The sequence below is a fragment of the Embiotoca jacksoni genome, unplaced genomic scaffold, assembly GCF_022577435.1.
Source record: "Embiotoca jacksoni isolate LCO1_2020_lvr unplaced genomic scaffold, fEmbJac1.0.p SCAF_16, whole genome shotgun sequence".
Lineage (NCBI taxonomy): Eukaryota > Metazoa > Chordata > Actinopteri > Embiotocidae > Embiotoca > Embiotoca jacksoni.
In genome coordinates, this window is record NW_027185296.1 from 1,467,745 (window position 1) to 1,495,484 (window position 27,740).

At 42.1% G+C, this 27,740-nt stretch overlaps 1 protein-coding gene across 1 annotated transcript in view; it reads right to left on the reverse strand.

Annotated features, from left to right (window-relative positions):
• ncanb (neurocan b) overlaps nt 1–27,740 on the reverse strand; it is a 149,923-nt gene that overhangs the window by 76,108 nt on the left and 46,075 nt on the right. The window contains exons 5-9 of the mRNA XM_069150135.1: nt 22,540–22,714; nt 18,567–18,694; nt 14,919–15,212; nt 13,012–13,872; nt 6,948–8,141 (exon numbers count right to left, since the gene is read on the reverse strand). Of these exons, the coding sequence (XP_069006236.1) occupies nt 6,948–8,141; nt 13,012–13,872; nt 14,919–15,212; nt 18,567–18,694; nt 22,540–22,714 (2,652 nt within the window). The remainder of the gene's footprint in view (nt 1–6,947; nt 8,142–13,011; nt 13,873–14,918; nt 15,213–18,566; nt 18,695–22,539; nt 22,715–27,740) is intronic.

Sequence of the window (27,740 nt, forward strand, 5' to 3'; positions counted from 1 at the left end):
CATTCAGAGGTAATAAAAGCAAAGAGCCAGTGATCTGTGGAACAGCTGCTTGTTTGTCTCCTCTCTTTGACCTCTAATGGGACAGACCTGTTCGACACTGATAGAGAAGTGAAATATTCTTTTAGTGAAAGGAAGCAGATTCCTGATGTTTAATCTGATGGTTAGTCTCTTCCGCTCAGCACAGCCACACAATGACTCCACACAGAGGATCATATTCTTTCCGACAGCACCCTGTCAAGCTCTCTGTCTCCATCCACCCTTCCCATCACCTCACGATCGGTAGCACACACAGGTGATGTTGTTCTTTGCTTTATGAAACTCTGCGTAGCCTCAGGGGCCCTAAGGCTGTACCTGACAATAAACACTCACAGATAGGGACTTATTGGGGAAGAAATATATATATATATATATAAAAACGTTCTCAGTGAATCACTGTCTGTGTTTTTAATGGGGTGACATCTGGCTCAGCAGAGGTCTTCTCTTATCTGGTTTAGCGAGGCGGCTAAATGAAAACGACTACAATAAAGTAGGAGGAGATGAAGACGCCTGAATGCTCCAACAAGCAGTTGATGGTTTCATCTGCTGTGTGGCTAAATGGTTTACTTTTACTGGTTGTATTCCTCATTGAGTCGGTTAGTTTGAATGTGTCTCATCCAAGAAGCCAAGAGGAACAAATGTTCCTCATATTTGGCTGGTATGGGGATAGCAGTCTTTGCTTTCAGGCAAAAAATGCAAACTTATATTGAATTGGAGAAAAAGATGGAAATTCTCTCTCTTTATGCATATGTGAGCACAAATCTGTGTAATAACAAAACAAATGCATGATTAAAAGGCATATGTTATGCCCTGGGAAACAGACAACTGAGGCTTGGCTTCTAGTGTTACTCAAGTTAACAGCGCTTTGGTCTGCTTCTCAACTGACCTTTAGAGCACTGGGAGATGAGAAAATATTCATAAAAACAACAACAAAACTTGTTTCACAGTTCTGCTGCAGATCTGCTACTCGGAGCAGTCAAAAGATTCAGTCATTCATCTGCCATAATGGGAGCTCTGGGTCATACAATCTAAAAAATAAAATACCGCTGCCTGTGATGGGGCTCCTAGAGGCTGAATAATCACCAGGTTTTGTTGTGGCAGCAAGGATAATAAAGCATTCTTATGATGCCATAAAAATGCCTGTTCAAGACAGCTTTTCTGGGCTTTTTCAGGCTCACTGCAGAATATTAAACCAAAATTTTGATGGTGCATTAGCTTCACAAACATAGCTGTTTATTTCATTGACTTTTACATGTATAAATCAACAATTTCCATTTCCCAAAATGTCAGTGATGCTGATAACAGATAGTTTGCTTGAGTATTTTCCTAGCAGTACAGAAAATTCCTCCCTGAATTATTTAGTCACTGGTTGTTCTACTTTAACAGATTAAAACTAACTGCAAATATCTGCAGCACTGCTTGCTGTGATGTTAAATTACCCTTCCAGGCACAGCACTTGACTTTGTCCATTGAGAGTATCCTGAGCCGACATCCTTTGAAACATGTGAAGACAACACTTCTCGAATGCTGTAAGAACAATTTCTACACTTTAAATTTTATATGAGTAACCCTGTAACATCTTGACTTCCTGGTTGATCAACTTTGACTTTTCTGTCCCTCCTCAATCCTGTGTTTTAATTGCCTCGCTCATCTTAACCTTTATTTTTCTTCCTATCTACTTGTTTTTTTCTCTGTACTTACTTTGTACCATGTTAAATGTGCCTCTATCCCTTTTCAAATTAATCTTAGTATTAAAATGTCAGTAAATTAAATGGATCAGATTTAAATCACTTTCCCAGACATATTTTGTTTCCCTTGGAAATATGTCAGAATTAGGTAGCCTTTACTTCTGATTTATTTGCTTAGTTTCTAGCTTAGCTTAGTTTACTAGTATAGCCTGTAGTTAGCCACAGTTAACAAAGCAACACTAACTACACTACAATAGTTTGTGCTAACTGTTCAGCTGTAGGCACTGCAAATTTGTAATCTGTCCAAGATTTGCTTTAAATTCTGTCAGCATGATTGCACTAGTTTAGCCTTATTTTGAGATAATTATTATTATTAAGATAATGAGGAGTTTATCTTCGCTCTGCATCATGGAGAGGCTGACAAGAGCAAGCAACCTGTAATGTTATTTTCAATACCAGTCCCGCTGAACGTCCTGTTGAGCACCAGTTTCTTCTACTGCCTGTTTCAGGGGTTAAACAATTTAAACTGTGTAATAGAAGACTCTATTGCTTGCAATCTTATGTTAGGTTGCTGGCCACAGTGCACCGCTTATCTGGAATAAGAGATTCTGATAAAGAGGATAATCTGAGGTTGCTGGCATCATAAAGGGGCAATCAGTGACCCTAACAAACAACAACTGGAAACATTGTCATCATGTCTGCACTGGTAATGTATGCATAAAGCTAGGGCTCGACAGATGATCCGTCCATAGACTTTCAGGGGGCAGCCGCACATGAAGCAGGCTGAAGTCGCAAAAGAAAGGCCAGTTAGGATGTTTGACAATGCGAGTTAGATGAGACACCATTGATTATTTGTATCTGGCCTCTTACCTGTGAGAGGCAATTATAAGGTCTTGGTATTTCTTTAAAGAACTGGTCTTCTGTCTTTAATAGTCTTAGACTGACTACAAAGGGTAACACTATATTATCGTGGAATTTAGAGCGGTGTTTTTGGGAGAGTTTTCTGTTAGGGGGTTAATGCAAATTCAGTGGATTTTAAACTGGTGTGCATTATCATTATTAACAGTCAGTGATGTACACAAAAAAGGCTCAGTGTGATTCCTCTGCAGAGTCTATTTAAGCTCATTTTCAACACTTTGGTTGCTCAGTTATTCCCCTGGTTAATGGGATACAAAGAGCCTGTGCTCAGTCAGCACAGAGCGGTGTGTAACGACATTTCATCCCACACCACGATAGAACCCAGAGTCCCTCAAGGCTGTTCTTTAACAAATCCCATTCATTTAATAAGCAGCAGCCAATAGCACAGGATTAGATTCAGCAGAAGTGTTTGATATGGAAAAATGGTGGAATTACAACATGAAAAGAAATAAAGAGAAAGTTAGAGACGAGAAGCAGATAGGAGGACGGCAGATTAGGCAATGGATGGATTTAAAGGGAGGTAACTCTATTTAAAAGACAGCAATGAGGATCCTGCCGAGGATCGAACCGGGGACAGGATACAGCTAGGCGGCAATTGACTGCCTTGTCTTGTATCACACAGGGGTTCAAGAGGCTATCAAAACATTATGCTAGGGGGAGTCATAAGGATGACCAGAGGAGTAATAAAAGACATAAAGTCAGGGAGACCAGGAGCAAGGGAGATGGAAAAAAGCATGAGGCAGAGACAGAGAAGAAAGAGAAAGAGGAATGGTGAGAGAAAAAAAAAGGCTGGGAGGCACAGTGAGCAGGAGGCAGGAAAATCAATGGACTTTCTATATGCAGCATTGAGAGTGTGCCCTCTTGCTCCTCCAGACAGCTGATCCAAGGACTCCAACAGCCAGCAGACAAACTGAACATATATCCACAGAACCACACTGATAATATGCCACCCCAGCCTGTCCCTGTCTCCATTTATCTCTGTCTTCCCCAATCCAGCCCCAAATACACACTCACACATGCGCACACACACTTCAACCTACTGGCTCCAAATTTAACACTCTAATTTGGTTGAGGGCTGGCTGCCGCGTTATTGATGTTGCCAGAGGTCTGATCCATCTTGAGCCTGGGACAAGGCTTTAGTCATGACGACTATAACTCAGAGGCATCCTGCTCACTGTTTGCCAGAGTATCAGACTGGCATTGATAATTTAAAGGCTGGACGGACAGCCAATATTACTTTGCGCCCGCCTTGCTTCATCACCACAAAAGGCTGGATGCCAGTGCTACGAACCGTTCGGTAAATTTCCATGCTTGTTGCGATGCATTGGAGTGGAAATCAGTTTTATAACTTTTTTGCGATGTTACAAACTTCCATAAATACTGTCTTTAGGATTATACAATATGCAAATGAAGATATAAGTAATTAAAAGAGAAATAAAATGAAGTCTGTTTACTTTCTCGCCTTGAAGGATTAAGACGTATTCCGTGTGTGTGTCTGTATGTGATGGTGCGACATGTGGGATGGATTATCGAGGTTTACTCCTGAGCAAGTTTGCCATGCCGGTGCTTCTTCACATATATTTAGTATTTTTAATGTGTGTGTATGTCCACCCATCTGTGTGGGCTTAGCTTGAGGCCAGAGCGACGGGGAATTGGAAAAGCTGGATGTGGCGTTATATACAGTACCAGTGTGTTAATAGGACACAGAGGGGCCGAGCCTGTTTTGATAACAAACAATGAATGAAGATCGGAAGGAAGCAAGGGAATGTAAAAACAGAAGAAAGAAAAGGGGAAGGAGGAAAAAAGAAGAGATGAGGAGGATGATTTGCTCTCTGGAGGCACACAAGACTGTGTTAGAGTAGTCTCTGATCATTGATTAAAGAGCTTTATGTACTCCTACCCACAACATTGTGGAGGACAGACTCCCCCTCTCGCACACATACACACACAAACACACACACACACACACACACACACACACACACACACACACACACACACACACACACACACACACTCCCACCTCTCCTTCAAACCTCCCCACCCCCTACTCTTCCTTCCCAGGGCTGTCCATCCTCCTGCCCTTTCCCTCCTCTCCGTGTCTCTCTTCCTGCAGTACTGGTCAGGCAACCATTGCTGTAATTTCCTCTGTACTAAAAACGGACAAATACAAAAGGTCACACAGAGGGAGGGGTCTCATCTTTCTAATCACTCAACAAGAGCACGGCCACTCAGTCCATTCAAATATCACCCTGATAAAGACAAAATGTCCTCTTGTGCTGCCTGTTTTCTTTAATTTTTCTTATGTAAGACACAGCAGAGTATGGAGACTACAATTTAATCTCAAGAAAGACAGAAAGTGTCCTTGAGCTGCCCAGTTACATGAAGTGTTCCCTCTCTGAATGAAATGAATCTGAAGTATCTACACGTTCGCTGAATTAAATGATTACATAATGGGTCACGGCCGTGCACCACAGAAAGCATTCAGACATGAAATATATTGAATGCAGCGCACCACCTCAAGCAAACAAGCTGGATCAGGGTTGAGCATTTTCTTATTGGTTCACCGCGGTGCCTTCTACTGATACCACAACCTTATCAGAATATTCTCCTCCTGCTCTTATTAAACGGATGAATGTAAGTCCGTCGTGTCACAATACCCTGAAAACCCTGCAAATCCTGTAAATGAGAAAACATCACTTGACCAGAGGTGGTTTTTCCAGAGTTCAGATTTCGGGCCATCGCCATCTTGCTAGTTCGGACAGGTTTGGAGCAGGAAGTGACCATGAGCTGGAGAGGAGCGAGCTTTAGATCTGACTCAATCTGACTGGGAACCTGACAACACGACATCCCACCCACCTTCAGTGGAAACCTGACTAGACAAGTTTATCTATTAAACAGACATGCCCCCCAAAACATAATGCTTTTTGAGGCCTATTTTCTAATTAATGACAGGATTATTTTTAGGTGAACCGCCAGGAAACTAATGAGAAGGGACTTTAGATAACAACACCATAAGAACTTGTGGAAAATTTGATTGACTTTGTATTTCATGAGAGAAGTTGAATAGAAGTCTATGAAGCCAGACACTTTTTGGAGCCAACCTCTAGTGGCCATCGGTGGTATTACAGTTCATGGCACTTCTGCATTGGCCTCATTTTTTAGACCCAGCTACATCAACTTTTATATATAGCCAGTGGGCAAATCGAATAAGGCTGTCTTACTGCTCATTACTGATTATTATTATACTTCATGTAAATTACGTTACTTAATTCCTGCTATCTCCGTCCCCTCTATTTGACGACTTTAGAAGCAAACTTTTAGAAATGCACTTTACTGTGTAGGAAGACAAATGATCCAAGTCATAATTTTTTTAATGCATTTTCAAAACCCAGAAAATAGCAGAAGCAGCAGAGCTGAGAATGAATTAGTGGCGTTATTTAAGCAGAAACCCACAATAAATTTTGCTGTCTGTCTAGACAGATGCATGAAACATTAAGCAAACACATTTTCACTGTTATGACTACAAATTTAGATAAGGAAGAAGTGAGTAGCCTTACTTTGTAGTTTGCTGCCACGGTAGCAGGGCCATTACATGTCAAAAGAAATCAATGTGAGCATGCTGAGACAAGCAGCACAGATACTGCTATTATTGTGAATGGCAAGTTCAGGGATCGAGTGCGAGATGAAAGTTTAGCCGAGAGAAAGAGCAGAGAGAGCATGAACAAACTACAAAATGAGAAAGGAAGACGAGACTGCAGTCAATTACGAGTCCCATCTTGCAGTTTGTGTCTACATTGATTTGTTGGGGACTAGGATCTCGGCCTTTCCCCAGTTCACCTAATTGCACTCACTTTGACCCACTAATTACTTCCTAAGACCTAGTTGGTCTCACCTCACTGCACTGCCTCACTGTCTGGAGCTGTCTCCAAACCAGCGTGGGAGGGAGGGACGAGCAAAGAAAGAGGATGTAAAGGCAAAAAAGAAAGAACAAGGAAGGATTAAGAATGCATGATGTATGTGAGAGCAGGAGACAGAGAGGAGATGTCGAATGAAAGAGCAAGCGACAGACAGAGTAAGGAAATAGAGGACTTGTGTTTTATATTTGAGGGGGTTTGCAGAGACTGTGAACTCAGGTGGAGTGAATACAGCACAGTGAATATACTGCTGTTACTGTACTGTCTGACCCTCACTGAGCTACATACATAATCAAATAATCACTACTGATTAGACAATCACTCATAATCACGAAGATAATAATGACAGCTAGGTTCCTTCATTGGGAACACCGTGGAGGTAGCTTACCTGATGGGATGAGCCCAAACGCCCAGTTGGGGACGAGAATGCCAAACGGGTTGTTTGTGTCTTTGTTCTCTGTCGACAACGGGGTTTTGTGTTCCTCTGACTTCGAGTCTTTGAAAGGTGTCCAACGACTTCCCACAACAAAGGACTCAGAAACTGCAGATCTGGATTCCATTTCTGTGGCACCGACATTGGAATCTGATGTGGCGGTGGTCAACTGAATGGCTCCAGTTTTCATTTGAGATCCTCCATTTGGTGCTGGAGTGGCTGAGAGGTGGCCTTGCAGGTCAGGTAAGCTTGTAATTTTCTCCTTTACTTCCTGAACCCATGAGATGGAAATAGACGGCTCCTCTGTCGAGGAGCTGTCGGACGTGTTTTCTGTGCTTGTTGTTATGGTGGCAGGATCTGTCCTCTGTGCGTTTCTGGTCAGAAGCTCCACTGTGGTCACCTCAGAGGTTGTCAGCACCTCCATCAAAGCTTCAGTTGTGGTAGTCATCTCCTCATTTCTGCTCGTGTCTTTGCTGTGCTTTGTGAAAACTGGAGTAACAGCTGAATTTGAACTTCCCTCCCCTCTGCGGGACGAGGCAGAGAAAATATTATCAGTCGGCCTGTGGACGTAGAGGATCTCTCCCCTGGACTCCTCTGCTGTGTCTGGCTCCGGTGAGCCCTGAGGTGGGGTGGTGGGTTGTTCTACCAGCTGCCAGTGGGACAGAGTAGTGTGCTCAGTCACAGTCACAAAATCACTCTGGCTGCGTGAAGATCCGGTTTCAGGACTCAGTTTGACACTACTGCCGGCCAAGTTGTTCATTTTCAATCCAAATCCACCGGGGAAGTTGTTCCCCTCTCCACCACTCCCCTCAACCTCCTTCTCCTCCCCTGAGATACTTCTGGCAGCTTGAGTATTAGTACCTTCTCCATCCTGGTCCTTGCCCTCACCTGAATAGTTTTCTGTGTTGTCCTGTTGAAGAAAGGTGGGCAGGGTCATAACCTCAAGGGGCCCTGCTTTGGCCTCCATTGGCTCCCACGAGGGATGTTTACCCACATAGGCCACATTTCCAGAAGGGCCGAGTTTGGGGCTGCGCATGGACTTGATGGCCCACTGAAACTGGCTGCTGGGGCCTCTGGGACCCTGAGAACTGGACATGTTGACATGTTCACTGGGTGCTGATCTTTCAATAGGACCTGATGTGGGGGATTCTACAAGGAACAAAGAGACAGAACAGACAAATTAATACAATCCCATCATCAGGGATGGGGTGGATTTAATTTTATGGATGCAGAACTAGCAATTAAAGATTCAAGCCTGGCTTACATGAACCCAATGAAATGTGTTCTGGGAGATCAGTTTCAAAACGATTATGGAAACATGACACTGTCTTAGCAGGGGCACGGCTCTGCGGCAACCAGTGGTTTGAGTCAGAAACAGTGTGGACGATGTCTGACTTCTGTCATAGAAGTTACACATACTGTTTCTTTCTTTCTTTCTTTCTTTCTTTCTTTCTTTCTGTTTCTTTCTGGTTATGGAGTTTACCATGGACAAGACAAATACTATCACATTTACACAACCTGAAAACTTCACTCATCCTTTATAATTTCATATATTCATGACTACACAAGCTTAAAATTTTAGTTTGGGAAAGAAAACATTTTCAGGTCATATCTCTTATGAGTTAAACAGAGAAAACGTCCTTGATTGGACTGTATGAGGGTGGTTTAAAAAGATTTGATTGAGAGTTGCCTGGCAACATGAGCAAATAACTCCACAACTGTCTCTAGATTCCAAATGTAAATGTTCCTCAAGCCTGATTGGTGCACAGCAGTATAAAACATTATCTTTTGAGCCCGCTCACTTCAAACCAATGAGAAGAGCCATGACAGAAACAGAAATATGAAAGTTCTCATGTTATGGACCAAAACTGTTAAATAAAACAATGTTACTAATTAATTTCAAAGCCAATGATATGAGCTCAAACCAAACCAAATTTAAAATCCAACTGGTCTATGCTGAGTAGGATGCAACAACTTGAAACAATTCCCTTTGGAGCATGGCAAGACTTGTATATTCTACAATGAATTTGGGTCTGGTAACACCAGGCTATGTCTTGCCATCCAATTACCTCTAACTTAACTGTGCTGTTTAAAGTTGGCTTAAGGTTTGCATATGCAAATATGGTATAAAGACATTAGGATGTACCTGGGATTTAGGCGCAATTTTCCCACTGTGTTTTTTTAAGCTGTGGGCAAACTGTAATCTTTGGTGAGCTGAAAATAGCAGTTAACTGTCATTTGCTGTAAGCTGGATCTTTTGATTTTTTTTTCCCCCACCAGTGGAGCCTATCAGTGGGGCTTCTAAATTCGCAGGAGTTTGTAGACAAAAAAAGGGGGCCACCGTTAGAGGAAGGGTGAGCACACATGCTGCACGCTCACATGCGCACAGATAAACACACAGCAAGAGGATGGGAGGATGTCTTCAAATGTAATTTCACACTTCTCTTCTCTGTCCCTGTTTTCTTGTTCCCTGTGGATTATTTTACCCAAAACATCCTCCTGCGGGAATACACTTGACTGCGGTGAGAGGAGCCATGTGGAAAAACGTAGGAGCACTTGCAACACGATAAGCAAATGACTGGCTCCACAACAAGCTCCATCTAGATCTGTGTATTCAGAAGAAGTGGTCCACTGTACCTTATCAGCTTACGGCTTTAAACCAGACTCTGTCTACACCATCAATAATTCATTCTGTCTGTGTCGTGTGACTCATGGTTGGTGTGTGTAGTGCTTTTTTTTTTTTTAGGACAGCAATGCAGCCACATTTCTGAGAGGCCCAGCTGGTGTTGCTACCTTCATCATCTCTCAACTCGGTTTGGCTGTCCTGAGTTTAGTTGACATGTTGGAAAAGTACAGCAATATAGCACAACAAATTACCACACGAGGGAGAACATTCACAAATATGTCCATGCATAAAATATTAAAATGAAAGTAAATTATTCAGTAGACTCGCTGTTGCCTTATGCCTAAGTGAGGTTTATGAGTCTGACGTTCATTTCCATAAGAACCATGTAGCCCAGTGTAATTGTCCTATTAATAATCCAAATAGCTAATTACACACTATTACTACACACACTGATGGAAGTGAGAATAATTAAACACATTAATTCCATTTGATCATCTATGTAATGGCCCATGTAATAAATAAAATGAGACAATTAGGCGTAGGTTTGGGTGATTTCAATGCACTATTTAGAGCATGGATAAAGTTCAGCTCTGCCACTTGAAATCTGTTGCTGGGAAAAGCCACGACTCAAAAGCAAAAATGCTGCAAAACAAACTTATAATAAGCCTCATTCAGACGGTAATTGTGTGCTTCCACAGTGAGTGGTTCTGCTGTGTTGACTCCACTTTTGCAAAAGGGCTGAGAGAATCCCTCGGGTCAGGCAGACATGATTTTAAATTGTGCGAGTGGAGTCCGACGATGAGGGAAAGAGAAGGAGAGCGAGACAGAGACCCACGCCACTTCATCCCATCTACAGATATAGCATCTAGCAAAAAAAAACGACTGAGGAGAAATTATTGCATTGCCATGTGAATCATGTCAGGAGCATCCACACTGAGTGTCTGCACAGACCCCACTGTCTTCTATCACAGAAATTCAGTCTCTGCATGTGACAGACTGGTAGTGAAGCCGACATGTATTTCTTTGACAGACAGTCAGGACTTGCATGTAGAGCTCATTCAAATTCTACATTTGTTGGAGGCACTTTTCTCCATTTGGAGCTTGGGAGAATAAAACTTAATTCAATAAAATGTTCAAAATATTCTGATTTGCAGGGGAAATGATTGAAATTATAGCGCTGCATCTGGAGACCTTTTTCAAAATAATTAGATTCAATATTAAAATTCTACTTGGATGTGTCGTCCGCAGAGCAAAGCTTTGCATCCCCCTCAATCAAAGGGGCAACATGGCACCATCAATCGCTGAGGAGCGTTGAGATCCAAGGGATAGCCTGCGGTGTGCAATAGCAGACTTAATTCAGCTCACTGATGATAGTTTAAGAAGAGACGCCAGTTGGGCAGCTTTCCTTCATGGCAACATTAAAGACAGAAACAACTTCACCTCACCCTCTCCTTCCTCCATCTCTCCCTTTCTTCCCTCTTCCCTCACTCTACTCGTGGCCCTCGTGTCTTTCTCACCCTCGCTGTAGTAATCATTACCGCCTTCAGAGAGCCAGGGCCTAATTGGCAGAGACGTAGATGTAGGTTAGAGTGAACGGCACCGCCGCCCAACCTCTACGTTAATTGGATGAGGCTGTGAATAATGCATGCCGCGTAAAACTTTGGATTTTCATGATTGCCTTGGGAATGGGTCGGCATGGGACTTCAGGTGGTGCAACACAAGAGTATCTAAATTAATAAAGCCAGCGACTGCTAGGTGTGAAAAGCCCAAGACCTTTATTGAAACATTCCTCTGGCTGTTTGTGGGAGAGTGTTTGTCTTACTTTGTATCCTCCCCTTTTAGCTGCTGCCAAGGATGTGTTATTTGTGGTGGCCATTAAAAGAAAAGCTGCCGTCTTCGACCCAAGGCTAAGGTGTACTTTCCTTCCAGCCTCTCTACTGTACATTTCTCTAAGAAGCTATAATTTGGCATTATTTTAGATGCCTTTGCATGGGCATTTATTGGTGCAGTAATCATCCATTCAAGAGCTCTTCCTCTGATATTCAGGCTACTATTTCCCCTGTAGTTATCAACCAGAGGGAGTGATTTTGGCTTCAGTGCCAGGGTGCTTTTAAGACGGTGAACTTCTCTGTCTTCGAGTTAGTTGTACTGCATCCGTCCCGAGGGTGATTCACTCTAATGTTGGTATTACCTGCCTAACAAGGACTTGGGGTTCTTCAGCATTGGACTACTGAATTTGTCAGGCCTCCCCCAAATCATTTCTCTCTGTTTGTCTCAGCACTTGCCAAGTGGCAACTAACAATGACGTCACCAGTTGGTTTGTAAACAGCCATTATTAGGGCCTCGAGTTCGGAGTTTGGCCGTCACTATCTTGCTAGTCTGGAGCGGTTTTGAGCCGGAAGTGACCATATAATTGCACGACCTTGTGGGGCGCAAGCGGTGAATATGACTCAATCTGATGGGAAACCTAACGATACTATGCCACAATTTGACTGCACCACAGGCCTGTCAATCAAACAGACTAATTAATTAATTTCCTAATTAATGACGGATTATTTCCAGATGGACCGCCAGAAAACTAACAAAAAGGAGTGATTTCAGGTAGCACATTTTTTATTGACTTTAAATTTCATGAGAGAAGTTGAATGTGAGTCTATGGAGCCAACCTCGAGCGACTTCTGCATCAACCTCATTTTTTCAAACCCGGAGGCTATGTCCACTTTTACATACAGTCTATGGCACTGACTCCTTAAAAAAATCTATCCATGTCTGGTAAATTGCTTTGTTTTTCTTATCTGTTTAATTTATTCTCCACATTTAATCTCTTTTTCAGTCGATTCCATCTTTGACTCCTAAAAATTAGCTGTAATTTGGGATGCAGGTCTGCTTTGTTTTAAACAAACAATACAAATTCAAACAAACCTTTTATTACATCACAATAGATTAAAAAAAATGCATTTTAGCATTACTCTTTCTGACAGCCTCTTCTGTAAACAAAGCACCCAGTCAATAAATATGAGAATGAAGGTAGAACAGTCTCTACTCCAACATTTTGCACTACTGTATGTGGTATGGCCCTTTTGTTTTGTTTGCAATTACTGTTTAATTAAATTTACAGCGATACTTCAAATTGCCCTGCGGAGGAATATATTATAACATACTCGAGGGAAAAGATGAGAGAGCAGAATGAAGAGGCAGAGCCTATTTAAAAAGCATGACATAAACAGATCCTGTATTTACCAGCAACATTTAAATGCACCGCAACTCCATCTGAGACAAAACGGCTTCAATTCAGTCTTCAATTTCACATATTCACTTATTATTTTTAAAGGTTAAAGTTGAATCTTAAATATGCACTGACACACACACACACAGTCAAAGTTGAGCTCATACCATTAATGGTGGATTGAGGGTTGCCAGCGGATCTGCTGGTGGCTTGTTCTCCTGGATGGGTGCTGGTGTCACTGTGCCCCGTGTTTTGGACTGCAGGCACTAGTCGAATCAAAGGCATCACCTCCTTTTCCTGTTCGGACAGACCTTCTTCTGGACTCTGCAGTTCACTGGTGGAACCCATGAAGAAAAAGGTGCCACTTCTGGGCTCCATGATGGCGTTGTTCATGCTGCCTTTGTTTCCGCTGAGTTTTGATACACTCTGGTTTCTTCCCGATGCTTCTCCCTGTGTTCGGTTCTCTCCTGCTTTTTCTTCAGGCATCGTAGGTTCCTTCTCTGTCTTGTCACCCTCTTTGCCCCCAGTCCAGTACTTAAAGGGCTTCATAAGAGTGTTCACAAATTCAGTCAGAATACTATTGCTGGTCTGAGATTGTGGGGTGGAAGAAGCTATTGAGGATAATGTAGGGGAGTCAGATCCAAAGTAGCTGCCATCTTCTTCCTCATGGGCAGACCCTCCATGCCTCTCCAGGCTCTCGAGGTCGAAGAGGCCCAAGGTGTTTGGGCCGTCAGACTCGTCCTGGCTGGATTGATTTGATCTGGCTCCGTCCTGTCTTTCATCCCAACCTTCCTCAGCCTTTAGGTGGATGACTACATGCTCCTCAGAGATCTCAGATGAGTGGTTGATTCCAGCAATAGAAGGTACTCTCACTTTGACCAATTCGACCAGGCCAGGCCAGGTGGAAGTCTTGGAAAACGGGGCACTATGCTGGGCTTCAGTGACCGCGGAAGTGGCCTCTACTGATGGGTTGGCTGTCTGGAACAAAGCCTGTGCCTCTGCAGCCTGGACCCCCACTGGCTGGTGGGCTGCAACACACAACAGCCACATTTCACTTATCTGCTGCTGCACAACACAGCACTAAACCTCCCCTTACCTCTCCCCTCCTATAAGAAGAAACCTGTTATTGCTGTCAAAACAAGATTAAATTCAAATACACAGTGTTATAGATTGACAAGTTTATCACAAGTAAATCAGATTTTCTACCTCAAAGTCCAATCATTTTAAATTAACAATAAATAATAAACATGCTGAGTTCATGCAATATTAATGAAATTGTACTGAAAACATTATTCACATGAATCAAACCTTTTATTGAACAAAACATATTAGCATTTTTATCTACTTTTAGCTATCTGAAAGACATTGTTGGAGTTACATATTGATGTAAATGTGCATACAACATTGTTGGTGTAATGAAGAGGTTCATCTATCAGCTGTTTGTTTTGACAGATTCGCTGCTGCTGTGCTCTCATGCTGTTCTTGTTTACTTAAAATGATTATGTAGATGTTTTTCTTCAGTGCTAATCTTATGCACTGACATTGTGAAAAGATTCAAATGTAATTCTTGAATTTTTTTTTTTCCCCTATCTGTGGAAAAATAACTTTTAAATATTAATCTGCAGTCTGGTGTAATCAGTGCAAGTGAAAAAAATAAATAAATAAAAGCTTTGAAATTATGAACAGAACAATATCAGTGAACACAATCGATTCAATACGGAGATGAAACTAAATTATTCCAGTCTCAGTTAGCACATGATAAAAGGACAAGGTCAGGCACAGTCATGCAAACCCCAGCTGGACTTACTGTATTCATGCTCTCGCTCTTTTTATCTCTCTCCACTCTCTCTCTCTCTCTCTCAGGCTTCACTACACACAACATACAAGCCCTCAAATCCACCAGGAGGGACACAAATGTCAAACAATCTCTTCGCAACTCCTCCATCTGTGACATAAACATCTCGTCCTAATTAAACATCAGAATAGAAAGCAAGTCCCCAGACCCTGATATCGTTGCCATGGCAATTACCACAATGACGCTGCATAAGCTTCATCATCACAGAGCTCTCAGTACCTTGGTAGCAGTAGGAGTCAAACAGAGCTGTGGTGTCAGGAAAGCCGGTGCGGTTGGGGTTGTTGTAGACGGTCCGCACCCCAGGCTCGTCCCCGCCGCAGTTCTTCCGTGGGACGTTGATGGGATAGCGGACGCTGCCATCGGCCAGCCAGCCAGGATCGCACTGGTCTAGACCTGCCTGCCAGGCCATGTAGAGCTGCCCGACATTGGCCAGCTGGGCCCCCAGGGAGTGGCAGTGGGTGGAGGCGGTGGCAAGGCTCAGCTTCTCTGGCACTGTGGAGTGGAAGACCTCACCTGGAAGGCAGAGGAAGAGGAGGGACGAGGGGTTGAGTGTGTTACAGAGCAGAAGAATTTCAGACTGAGATTATTTGTGGTTGGTTGGTTTACAATTGTAGGATTTTGAGAAAGAGCTGGTTTTATGGCTTGTTTGGTTGTACAAAGTGATGTCGGTACATTTGAGTGAGTCTCTGTTTCTTGTTTTGTGTGTGTGTGTGTGTGTGTGTGTGTGTGTGTGTGTGTCAGTATTCTCTTGAGACACTTTGAAGTGCCTTTAAAGGCGAGAACTTCTCGCCATTTCCTTTATCAACTTTGTAAAAGAAGTGAGGTGGAGACTTGAAGTAGCGGGATGATTGAAAAAGTTCCGTTGTTATGCATAAAAAGGCACTTTATTTTTGCCTACAATAAAATAAAAAAAAATAAAAACAGAATTCAAAGTACAGACTAAAAAAAGGCAAATCTTTCTATTCTTAATTGCAAAAAGGGACCTCAGAGAAAGACAAGCACATCGAAAGCGGCTGAAAGAGAAGAAAGAAAAGGCGTTGATAAAATAGTGATGCAAAAATAGGGCTTCGGCAAGTGAGATAGAGAACAGTCAAGAAGATCACTGTGTCTGCACAGCACAAATAAAATTATATGATCAGATGATCCAATAGCCGTTCAGGGTGTGATGAAAAATACATGAACCGAACGGGTGGACAGTGAGAACGTGGAGCGGAGAACAGAAGAACAAGTCTGATATGAGGATCCAGGAGATTTATGCCCACAGTAAGCAGGGGTGTTTCTGTTTTATTGAACAGAAAGGAAGATGGTGAAGGGTCAAGATGCAAACAAAATCAAAGGGGCAAGAAGCAGAATGGGATTATGTGAGGAGGGATGTTTCAGGAGAGAACTTTTAGGCAAGAAAATGCCTAAAATATTTCATTGGACGGTTGGTGAATTTAAGGAAAAAGGGTAAAAACAAAATCCAATGAAGGTCACTTTTATGCATTTCTTGGAGACTAATATTTATAATCTGACTAAATTATTACAGCTATGGTACAGTAAACCAAAGTCAGATGAAGTATGAGATGGAGACATTTAAATGAGACAAATGTCTACTACAGTGCACCATTGATTATTAAACAGTTTATGTTTTAAGTCTATTCATTTAACTATTTGTTGTTGTTGTTGTTGTTGTTTTTTTTTTAACAAAATAAGAGCTATAAATCAGCACATAATTTTAGTTTGACGATAGATAATTATCTGATGATTGTTTCAATCAGGTTGTTAATTTCACTGAATAATATCGTAAGCTGTGGGGTATGAAGTCTCGAGGTGGTCATGTAATCTTCTCTGCTCAGCATCTCAGTCACAAACAGGGTGTTCATATTATCTATGAATAGATGTGGAAACTCTTACTACCATTATGCTGAACGACAGTTGCTTTTGTACCACCTCATAATAAGTGACCCAGATACACTTACCCCCGGCGCGGGTCAGACTGCGGTGTTTAAAAGCCGGCTGTTATTATGATTGTTCAGTGGAATATGCAGGTCACAAACATCTAATTTCAGCCGGGCAACTTGCACACAATTGATTATAATGTGAATGTAGACTAAATACAGTGTGTCTATAAGCACCGAGCGCGAGGAAACACCGAGCTCAGCACAGCAGGTAGTACGCTGTAGCACTAATCACTTCTCCACTACAGGAGTGTAGACTCAGAGTCCACAGTTGGATGCTGGGGTGGGGCTGGAGCTTCTGAAAGTGATAGCACTGGATATGCAGTATGTTGCAGTGACTACAGTACATCTGTATGAGTGATCACTGAATTTGAGATGGCTGAGTGAGCTTGCACGATGAAATATTTAGGGAGTATCTATTGTACAAGGAGTAGTTGAAGCCAACCAAAAGCTTCAGTCACTTATTGAATTCATCTCAGCATATTAAAAATACTTAGTAGGACACTACATGGAGGAACAAAATCCTCGTCATTTTTACTTCGTTTTTACTGACATCTGCAAAACAGTACTACACATCAGACTTTGTCAGGGAGAGGACGATAAAGACCTAAATTTATTTCCATTTCAGTCCAGTTGCACAGTTGTTTACTCAGCACACCAATCTCATCAAGATGGCGACAAGTATTCAGTGTCCAATATAAAACAGAATATAAGAGTAAGTCATGTACCAGCAATTAAGACAATCCTTTCAGAGGCACACAATATGATAATCGACGTCAAAGAAGTTATTGGTTGACTGAGATAGTTAAAGATGTGAATTTGAAAGTAGTTTATAATATCTTATTCCCTCTGAAGGCAAAATCAATTAGACTAAATATAGATGTCCATCTTCCTCATCTATAAACCATCATAAAGGTTCAAAGTTGTTTAGATTTGGCCGACTTTCATATTAGCAGGGCACAGTAGCACCGTTACTGCTCAGTAGTACGTATCTGCTCTTTAATGCACAGCCCCAGTCAAGCTTTCAATGTTGCATCTGCAATTGACAGAGGTGGCAGATTTATCATGCAAAATGTATGGAGGTTTTAGGTTTCACACAGAAGAAAACAAAAGCAGGCTTCTTCCATTTCTGGACAACAACTCTGTATTTTCATGGTTAAAATGCCAACTGTGTCTCCATCTGTCATTTTTGATGCTCCCGGCTAATTTGTTTTAAAAGATAAACTCTAAAAATGCTTTGAATGTGCCCTTGATTGTTACATGCTCTAAAGGACATCATGGCAACAGATTGTCCCCGACATAAAAGTCTGCACAACTGCACTTGCTGATCCATGCAGAAGACATTGAAATATAAGAGCTGCACTGTTGGTGAAATTACATGATGTGCCACTTCAGCATTGAAAGTAATGCTGTGTTAGATTACTATAGAAAGCTAGATAGGCAGACATGCTCACATTTGCAGCTTATGTTAGAACACACTACAAACATTTGTCCGTGGTTATGTACACAACCTTCTGCTAACAATCTCACAAAACAATTTGCCACATTTCATAGATGTAAGAATTAATGCAAGTGTCCAGAATCTCAATTTTGCTCACTTACTGAGCTACATAAGGAGTAGTGAATGAATGAAGATGGGGTGATTTTGTCCACCTGTTGTAGACCTCTGCCTGTGACACTGTAAATGAAAAAGTAAAAGTTTTAGGATAACACTACTGACCCAAATTGCTTAGGAGGCATAAACATGACAGCAGGACTCACACTGCCTCTCCCTTTCTCTTCTGTGAACTCTGCTCCTCTTCCTCTCTCTTGCTGTGCTTACACAGTATTAAATCCTGGCCACTACGTTCTCTCGCAGCACACCCACAGCTTAGTGGACCCATGCATGACTAAACTCAAATTTATGGCCGAAGCTCCCGACTCCTACCTTGAAGCTGCTTAGCAAAGCAGTAGACATCAAACAGCTCATCGGGGGACCTATTGCCGTAGTTACGGACTCCGGGTGAGTCCTCCCGATCGCCATAGCAACCGGGGCGAGGCGACTGGATGGGGTAGCTGCAGAGGAAACCAAGAGGGACAAAGACAAAGAGAGTGAGAGAAAAAGAGAGAGTGAGATTAATATAGCTTGGCAGTGAAAAAAGCAGCCAGACTTTGCTCCCCTGGGATGAGTTCACATGCATACAGAATATGATGAAAATCTGGCTACACTTTTATCATCGCCTTCCCTGAATACAATAACTTTAAACATATCTTCCTCTCAGAGATTACCAAAATGTGTTTCCCGGTGAATAACAAAAAATAAACACACGGATATCTCCCCCCAATTCAGTAACCTTCACTACTTAGCAAAACAACCTCAGGACAATAATTGGAAAGCACTTCAATAGATACAGCGTCTTGTTTCTTTTAATTATTCTGCCCTCGGTGTGAGTTTCACTGGATACTTACCCAAACATTTTACTTTAAATCCTTTTCAAAATGTGCTTAATGCTCTGGCAATGTAAGAACGCCAGTAACGGTCAAGCTTTTAGAGCGACAGAGAGAAAGGTAAAAGTGGCAAGTCAAGGGGAGGTTAAAAGAATCAGGAATTCCTTCAGTGGCTTGGCATGCCTGTGGGGCTGTGAAAACAGCGATCTATATTTAGGCTCCAACTGAGCAATTATTCCACAAGAACATTGATTCCAGCAGCACCGGGGCACAAAGCAAAGAGGCTGATTAAAAGATTACACTGGGCATACAGGGACTTATGAAGTACTTGGAAAAGACACACACACACAATCAAATATAAATGCACAAGGCACACATGCCTGCACATACACCTGGGTTTGCTCTTCATATAGAGCAGCCTATTTTCATCAGGGTATAATGAGAGAACTGAGGCTTGTAGTGTCTCTGGCCTTAGCCGTTTTCTTTCTGCTCGGTGGCTGATGAAACGACAGCTGATGTCTGAATTTTTTTTCCCCGAGTATTAATTGGATACTTTCCTCCTGGCTGGTGCGCAGTCAGAGCCTCCTGGATCTGGACCAATTAGATAGCTCCCGAGTGAAAACAACAGGAGCGCGGGATGGAAGGAGAGAAAGAAATAGGGAAGGAAGCCGTGCTGCAGGAAGGTTGTAGAAAAGAACTGCCAGGAAGACAACAGTCAATCTGCTTGCCGACTGGAGCAACAGCGATTTGAAATTAAAATGTAGGTATGGAGAACGCTGTCAAAAGGCGAGCTCTGACTGGTAATGTTAAAGAGGGACTTAATGGAAGGTGGCAAGTTTAGGCACATGCAGCAGCCTGACAGACAGCTCAGAGGGGGCAGATGTAGTTAACTGCCTTTCCAGTGTGCAAACAAGCAATTAGGTCCAATTATGTTACGCAGTTTTATGTTTATCAAAGCTCCAAAAAGATTAAATTAACTTTCTCACTGACGTACTTCTTACTTTTAAATAAATCAAGAACTTTTCTGGATTTAGAAAGATTTCTAGAAGCAGAGACCATTTATTACATTACAATGTTTAATCATGAGGTAAATTATGAATAATATTAGGCTGAAACAACTGTCTGAGAGAGATCTTAAAGTCACAACCTGATTTAGCAAGCCTTGCTACTTTCAATCCAAAACACCTAACTATTATTTATTCTTTAAGATTCACATTTAGCTGCAATGTACGTGGTCCAATCACAAAGTTTCAAGGCTATTTCTTTTATGCACCACAATAATGATCACGAAGCCGGCGGAAGAAATAACTTTCATGAGTAAGTATTCAATGCTAGAGGATTTCTTTAAAATGTATTTGGTTGTGCACTGTAAATTCATCCCCCATGATCAGACTGTCAACACTGTAATGTTCTGAGGCCTCAGAACAGAAAACCTTCGGTGGAAACAAACTGAACTTTGACACACTGGGACTTCGGTTCTCCAACCTGACAACATGTCCGCTCAAAGGGCCCGATTTACTAAGATCTCAAATAAAGAGTATTAAAATAGCGCGTTTTTTTTCAAGAGTTTGCACATTTACTTTGCACCCATTTTGCAGGTGATTTATTAAACGTATTTGCATCACTGATATCAGGTGCAAATTGCTGTATTTAAATGAGGGGTTTGAGTGTGTTAAAGTGATTCCAGCAATGGAAAACAGAGCGACTGCAAATGGAAAAGGAAATCAGATCCCATTGAAATTAAGAAATACAAATACAACAAGAACAAAATACTAAATAGGAGATTATCAGCAAGGAAGTCAATGCTGTGGGAGTAACCAAAAAAAGCGGGGAAAAAAACCAGCTCAATAATAAAACGTCGTCAATAAAACAGGAGGGACGGTGGATCAGATGCTTCTAACAAACACCAATCAGCAGGTCCAGCTCTTTCTGTGATGAGCAGATGAATTGGTCTCATTCAATAACTCGCGAGTGTTCGGGAACCTTATGAAAGTACCTGTGAATTCTGCGGGACGTTGCATTCAGTAACTGCGACAGCAAACCTGAATAACGAGACTGGGTGGGATATCCGAGCAGCGATACGCTGTAACGACCCAGAGGCAGGAAAATGCTGAGTCGTTTTTTAAGAAGTTTTTTAATTGATGGTATTTTGTGGCTCCTCCTTGTTGTTGACTGTAAATTATCATTCAGTTCATTCAACAACTCAGAAATGTCATCGCTGGACATACGATATGTCTAAATCATTTTTTGCCTTTGACATTTTAGAAATGTTTAATTGGGTGTAAAACCACATTCTCTACATATTTTTTGCTCTCTCTGCGTCTCCTTCTCACCACAATAATAAGAGCAGCCGTCTCTCCAGATTTGCGCACCTGATTAATACGTGCCTTTCAGTCGTACTAAAATACATACGCAATCACTTCTCCTATCTCTACTTTTAGGTTTAGTAAATATCATTGCGGGTGCTAAATTGATGTATTTGCATTTCACCTCCGAGTATTTTGCACCTTCAGGTAGAAACGCCCAATATTACGTATGCATGCAGGCAAACACGCAAAATGGACAACGTGTGTTAAATTGCACATTTGAAAGCCGCAATCCTCACTGCACGTCGTTAGTAGATTACCTTGGACATTTTTTGGTGGGTGATGTGAAGTTTGCACGTGCTTTTACACACGCAAACCTTTCGTAAATCAGGCCCATAGTGCGCTAAAATCACATAAATTTCTAATCTGCAACAGCACAATCGTTGCTCCTCCCCAATTGCCAGATCTGGCTCCCTGCGACTTCTTTCTGTTCCCTTAGATGAAGTTGAAGCTGAAGGGTTGACATTTAGACATTGTGGACGAGATTCAGTATGAATGGCAGATGGTGTTTGGCACGCTTACAGAACAGGACTTCCAGGGAGAGTTCCAAGCGTGGCAAGATTGCTGGGAGGAGTGTGTCGCTGTACAAAGAGTCTACTTTGGAGAAGATAGCGACCGGATTTAAATCAGGTACAGTTTTTGGTTGTTGTAGACGAGTCTCAGAACTTTTTGATGGCGCTTCATATTGTATGTAACATTCAGGCTCTATAGATGAAGTAATGTTGTGCTTCTGGACTTCAGATGTTGGTTATCGTTAAATAAAAGCTGAATATACAATAGTAAAGACACACCTTCAAAAAAGTCAGTGCATAACACGCACAATGCATGGCTATCTGTTGCCATGCCAACTATAACTGGGGTGGGAGTTCATCTGTTTTTTTTCTTCACTATATTTTGTTTTTCTTGATCCATACTACTTAGTTGAAATATCACCCCGATCATGAGGACTGCAGTAACACAGAAGTTCTGTAGTATCACAGCATTTTGCTGTATCACATTAATAACAGTAAAGTGTGTCCTCTTGAGAGTTATTCCAACAGCAACATACCCAAACTTTGGCTTTTTTTATACCACCCCACTACTTGTACTTAGTGCTGAAAGCCTCACCGTACAGTCTGGTCGGACAGCCAGCCAGCGTCACAGTTGTCATAGCCGTCAGCAAAAGTAGCCTGCAGTTGACCTGGCGTCGCGATGGCCGCCGAGTTTTCCACGCACACCCTCTTGGCATCAACGAAGGACAGAGCGTAGCGGTCATGAGGGGCCCGGTAGTGGAACACCACACCTGGAGCAGAGAGACAGTAAATGTGATAACAAGTAGGGAGGATGCTGCGGGAACTAATCACATGAATTTATGACCTGCAACCTTTAAATCACAGAAGCATTGATGAACTGCAACCTTGAGCCATTAAAACATGAGCATGTACATGTTCATAGGCACATAAACACAAAGCCCTCTAGACATCCTCATCATGTTCTGACATTGTTCCATCTGTGCAGGACGAACTGCAGCATTCAGGTTCGGCAACCTGTGTACGTGAGTCTCATTTGCATCAGATAGTCGGGTGGCTTATCATTAGAGAAAAGAGATGTTGCCCTTGGATACAGAGTATGACAAACAGTGGTGATGTTTACTTTACTGCTTCACACACAATGTCACCCTGCTGTCTGCCTCTGCGCTCATCACAGTATAACAAAGAAGGCAGACAAAGAAACAGGGAGACTGCATTCAAGTAGATGTATGTATTGAACCACTGTGACAAAAAACGAGGGTGAGAGGTGGACAGGAATATAAAAAAAAGTGGGGTTAAAAGATTGGAAGCAGGAAAAAATTAACTGGGACCAGATGAGGCACAATTCCCTGAGCTGTGAAACGAGCATATATTTGACTTAAATGGGAATAGAGCCGCTTCAGAAGGGTCCATCCAACGTTCCCTCACCTCCCACCTCTGCCTGCCATTCAGTGCTGCGCCCCTGAGAGGCATCCAGCGACATGAGAGCTCGTGGGCGTCTAGCTACTAATACGACTCTTTTATCTTCGCTGGCTTTGTCTGGGAGAGTGACAGAGATTCCTGCGAGAAGGAAGCCAGCGTGGCAATTTGAACGTTCGCACTACAGGCTTGGGGCGCAGAAAGCAAAAACAGAGCCGTGTGTGTTTGAGTGTGGTGCGCATACACACACAGACAGACTTCCCTCACTCCCAGCAGTCCACTCAGCTATTCTGTCATCGTATTCATATTCTCCTCCTCGTAGAAACGTGGAGCAGAAATCCTCTCTGTTGTGTTCCTAATTTCTCCACTTCTGTCCTTTTTCCTTTGAGACTGTGGGATTCTGTCCAAACAGAGATGCTAGCTTGCTGGCTAATACGTACACGAGAGAGACAAATGGGTTTCCCTTCAGTATGGGAAACCCAGACCCATTCCACACGAGGGTAGGATGCCTAATACCTCATCTCTATTTTTACCCTCTGCATCTTCACAGCATACCCGCACGATCTCTAGGGAGGAGAGCCACAAAGCACCATATGTGACTGCCCTCATTGGAGCACTGCTGAGGAGTCAGTGTCCCTTGGCTCTTGGCATTATTACTTAGTGCACTACACTGTACTGTGTTCAAATGTATACAGTCGAATTACATTAATTAGTTTCAACACACAGAGGTACACCATGGTAACATTGGGGAAATGAGTTTCAACTACAGTCGAAAAATCCATCTTTGAAACAACGGTCCAAATTTAGTAAAATCCTAAAACTCACTAATTACTATTTGTGTAGATTCTTTGTTTGGTCTGTACAATGATCACAGTGTACAAATAGGCAAATCATTGTTTTAAAAGTGTTGGGAGGCAGAGTTTATTTCCTTGTGAGTTTACAGAGGTTTCTTCCTCATCCCAGTCTTCATGCTAAACTCAGACAGTCAACTTTCTTCTGGCTGTAGATGTGTTTCCCAAATTGTAGAACAATCTCTGTAAAAGCAGGAATTTAAAATTGTGCACAAAGTGTTGATGTCACACATTAATGTGCGACATGAAAGTTCAGATTCAGACGAACTCAGAAAACAACATATACCAAGACAGTTGTGGTGCAGTGGTTGCCTTTAGGTTCGAGAAGCTGGTTTATTATGAGGTTATATGCCCAGATTGACAGGATAAATGTCTTTTGAGAAAGCAAAGATGATTGCATTTTGGACCAGATTGCTCTTCATTGCTCTCCCCATCATCATCATCATCATCGTCATCATCATCATCATCATCAAATACGTCCGGAGTAGAATCTTTTGGAGTCACTGTCCCCCATCTCTCCAGCAAACTTGCAGAGTTTATGTTAAGGAGCACTGAAGCTGTTCTGCTGGTTCGTAGTAATCCAGCTGTAAGCAAGCAGCTGTACAGATCCATGCTGAAAGTCTGCTAGATTCAAGAGGTGGTATAAACAATTACAAACGCTTTGCACCATGCTTAGTGCCGATATACTACCTACTAGTTAATGGTGAGCCTCCATATCTCACCGAAGACAATGGCTGACAAACGCAATCAATGCCACTGTGTTCTAATTGGTGAGACACAGCCAATTGAGCGGTCAATAAGTGCCGAGAGAAAGGAAAAAGATGGACAAAACCAAGAGTGAGGAAGACAGAGGCAGCGAGGGAGAAATTAAGAAGGAGATGGCAGGAGAGGAAGGACGTCTCATCGAGGCTTAGAAACACACAAATGACTCCATGAAAAGAGCAGCGTGGATTAATATGATATTGATACAGCTGAGCAGCATCAATACCTGCTAATTAACACGTTGAGCACAGAATTAGTGCGAGGACGGCTGCAGTCTGCCATGTAGCGTGACTGCCAATTAAGACTAAGCCCTGGAGATGGCTACCCCTCACCGGCTACGTAATTGGTTTCTCTCTGAAGGACTGGTTTTCATGGCATGTTAATCGATTGGCCAAGACACAGGGTCTCCCAAGCATAGTGACAGGGGTCTCGTTTAATAAATGTAAAGTCCTCGTAAGGAGAAAGATGAGGTGGTCCGTATAGGGATGCATTCTACATAGGGATGGATCCCGCGCCACGACCAACTTTTTTTTACACTTTGTGTTGGCTTTTTGTTCAGTTCTCATACACATTGGTCATTTCTTAAGACATTGTGTAAATGATTGAAAATTCAAAGAGTGACCTGCTTCATCATCCACAGCTGGCTGAAAAGCTCTGAGGCAGCTTTTTACGTCTTGGAATTAACTACAGCTTATGCGCTCATTTATTACAATCTGTAAAATGCATCTACACAAAGTCCGTAATTCTGCTTTGCTAGATGGACTGCATCATTTATAATGATCACAAAAGGTGGATCTTAATAGACATCTACAGCTGCATTCACAGTCTAAACTGCTCACCCATCTCTACACGGATCAGCATACAGGTCTTTGTCTGTCTGCCCTGATACCAGCCACACTGTCGCCCTCTCACTTTCACACACTGGACCAGCTTTCTCTCTCGGTAGTCCTGATAAACTGCTGCACTCTCCCCAGTGGTGATTTCAAGTGAACCTATGACACTACAATACCCCAAAACTAAACTGTATGGTGATTCACGTCAGTCAAATAATGCTGCATTCAGGGGAGGTCAGGAAAGCTACTTTGAGTGTTTGTTGGATAGACCATCAGTCACGAGTGCTCCTCTTGCTTGAGTAAACTAGATAGCTTCCTTGAAGTTGAAGTACTGAAATCAGACATAGGACATTGTGTCTGCATACTTTGACTATATTCACATTTGAGCCACATGCAGGTGTGGAGTGGAGGCTATCTTGGAGATGAGGTAAAATAATAAAGGCTACTGGGCTTTTACAGCTGCTTTTAGTTATGTTAAGGCTAGCATGGGCTTGTGGCAAGCGATGGCATGGTGTACAGTGGCTGTTGCATTGTGTTATTCCCTGTAGTCATTATGATAATAGGTTACTATTAAAAATAGTGAGTGACCTGGAAATGGATGATAGCTTTGCAGCCAAAATACTCTGACACAGTAATTTCTACAGTGCGGTACCCCCAGGTAGTCTAGTAATTCCACAAATACTGGTGTCCTGGATACAGATAATGCAGCAAATGGTTTGCCCATTTAGCCATGGAGAGCCATACAAAAGCTCTCAAAGCAACACTATTTGAAAATTGTGTGCACTGCTGGGCTTTAACATATTGCTTTCATTAGGCTTTCAGTGCTTGAACAGCACCTGAATGGCCCAGGTCAATGATGTTTAATGTGTGCGAGTAACCTCACCTTTCCCCCATCATCATACATTCTACACGGACAGTACACAAGCCTGGCTGTAATGACTGCATTAGCCTGACATGGAAAACAGGGTCATTATTATTCATAGTGACCGACCCTCATAGCAATGGGGGAGCTGTTCACAACCAAAGAGCAGGGATTCACTCAGACAGTAATTTGTGTCGGTAAAAATACACAACACATACTAGTGTTAATCAGTGTGTACTATCCACTGATATTAATATGAAATATGCTGAGACATAATAATACATTTTATGAAGGTATTTCCTGATTGCTCTCTTCTTTTTTTTTTTTTTAATCTCTATTCTAACAATACTTACAGTAACTGGTGTAACTGTCCTGTGTTAATATTTCAAAACACATTACAGCTTACAGTAATACTATTAAAACCAAACACAGTAATGGCCAGGCTCAAACTTTGGTATACTTAAAATTCAATTTAAGTAATTTGATTACATTTTCATTAACTCAGAACAAATTTCAGTCATTATTGCTTTCAACAGGGTCACCAAATTCTGTTCAATACAATCAACATGGATCGTACTGTTAGATAACAGGCTTATCTATTTGCCACAGTGTATTTAACGGTAAAGAGTTCATCTCAATGAGGCATGAAGTCCCACAACAAAAAATACACATCACAAATACGCTGTCTCACACTCACATTGGAGACGTTCATATTGACCAAGCTGCTGTGTATTGGATATTTAATAAACTCAGAGGAAATAATCCTATAAACAGCTGAAAAAAACAAACAGCGGACCTATCAGCATTTGGCAAAACCCAGATTACATTATGTGGCTCAAGAACACCGTATTGATGGGCTTCATTGATCTAAACTGTTACACACTCTCAATTGTATTAAACGTTGTACTTTAATGTATTGTGAGTACTTCAATGTGTTATAGATGTGAAACTGTAGAAGAAAGTGAATGAGGTAAAATTGAACATACATAGAAGGTTTTTGGTGACTTTGGAAGGCTGTGTGTGTGCCCACCTCCATTAACTAAAACTTTTTGCGCCCTCTGTAATTGCTTCT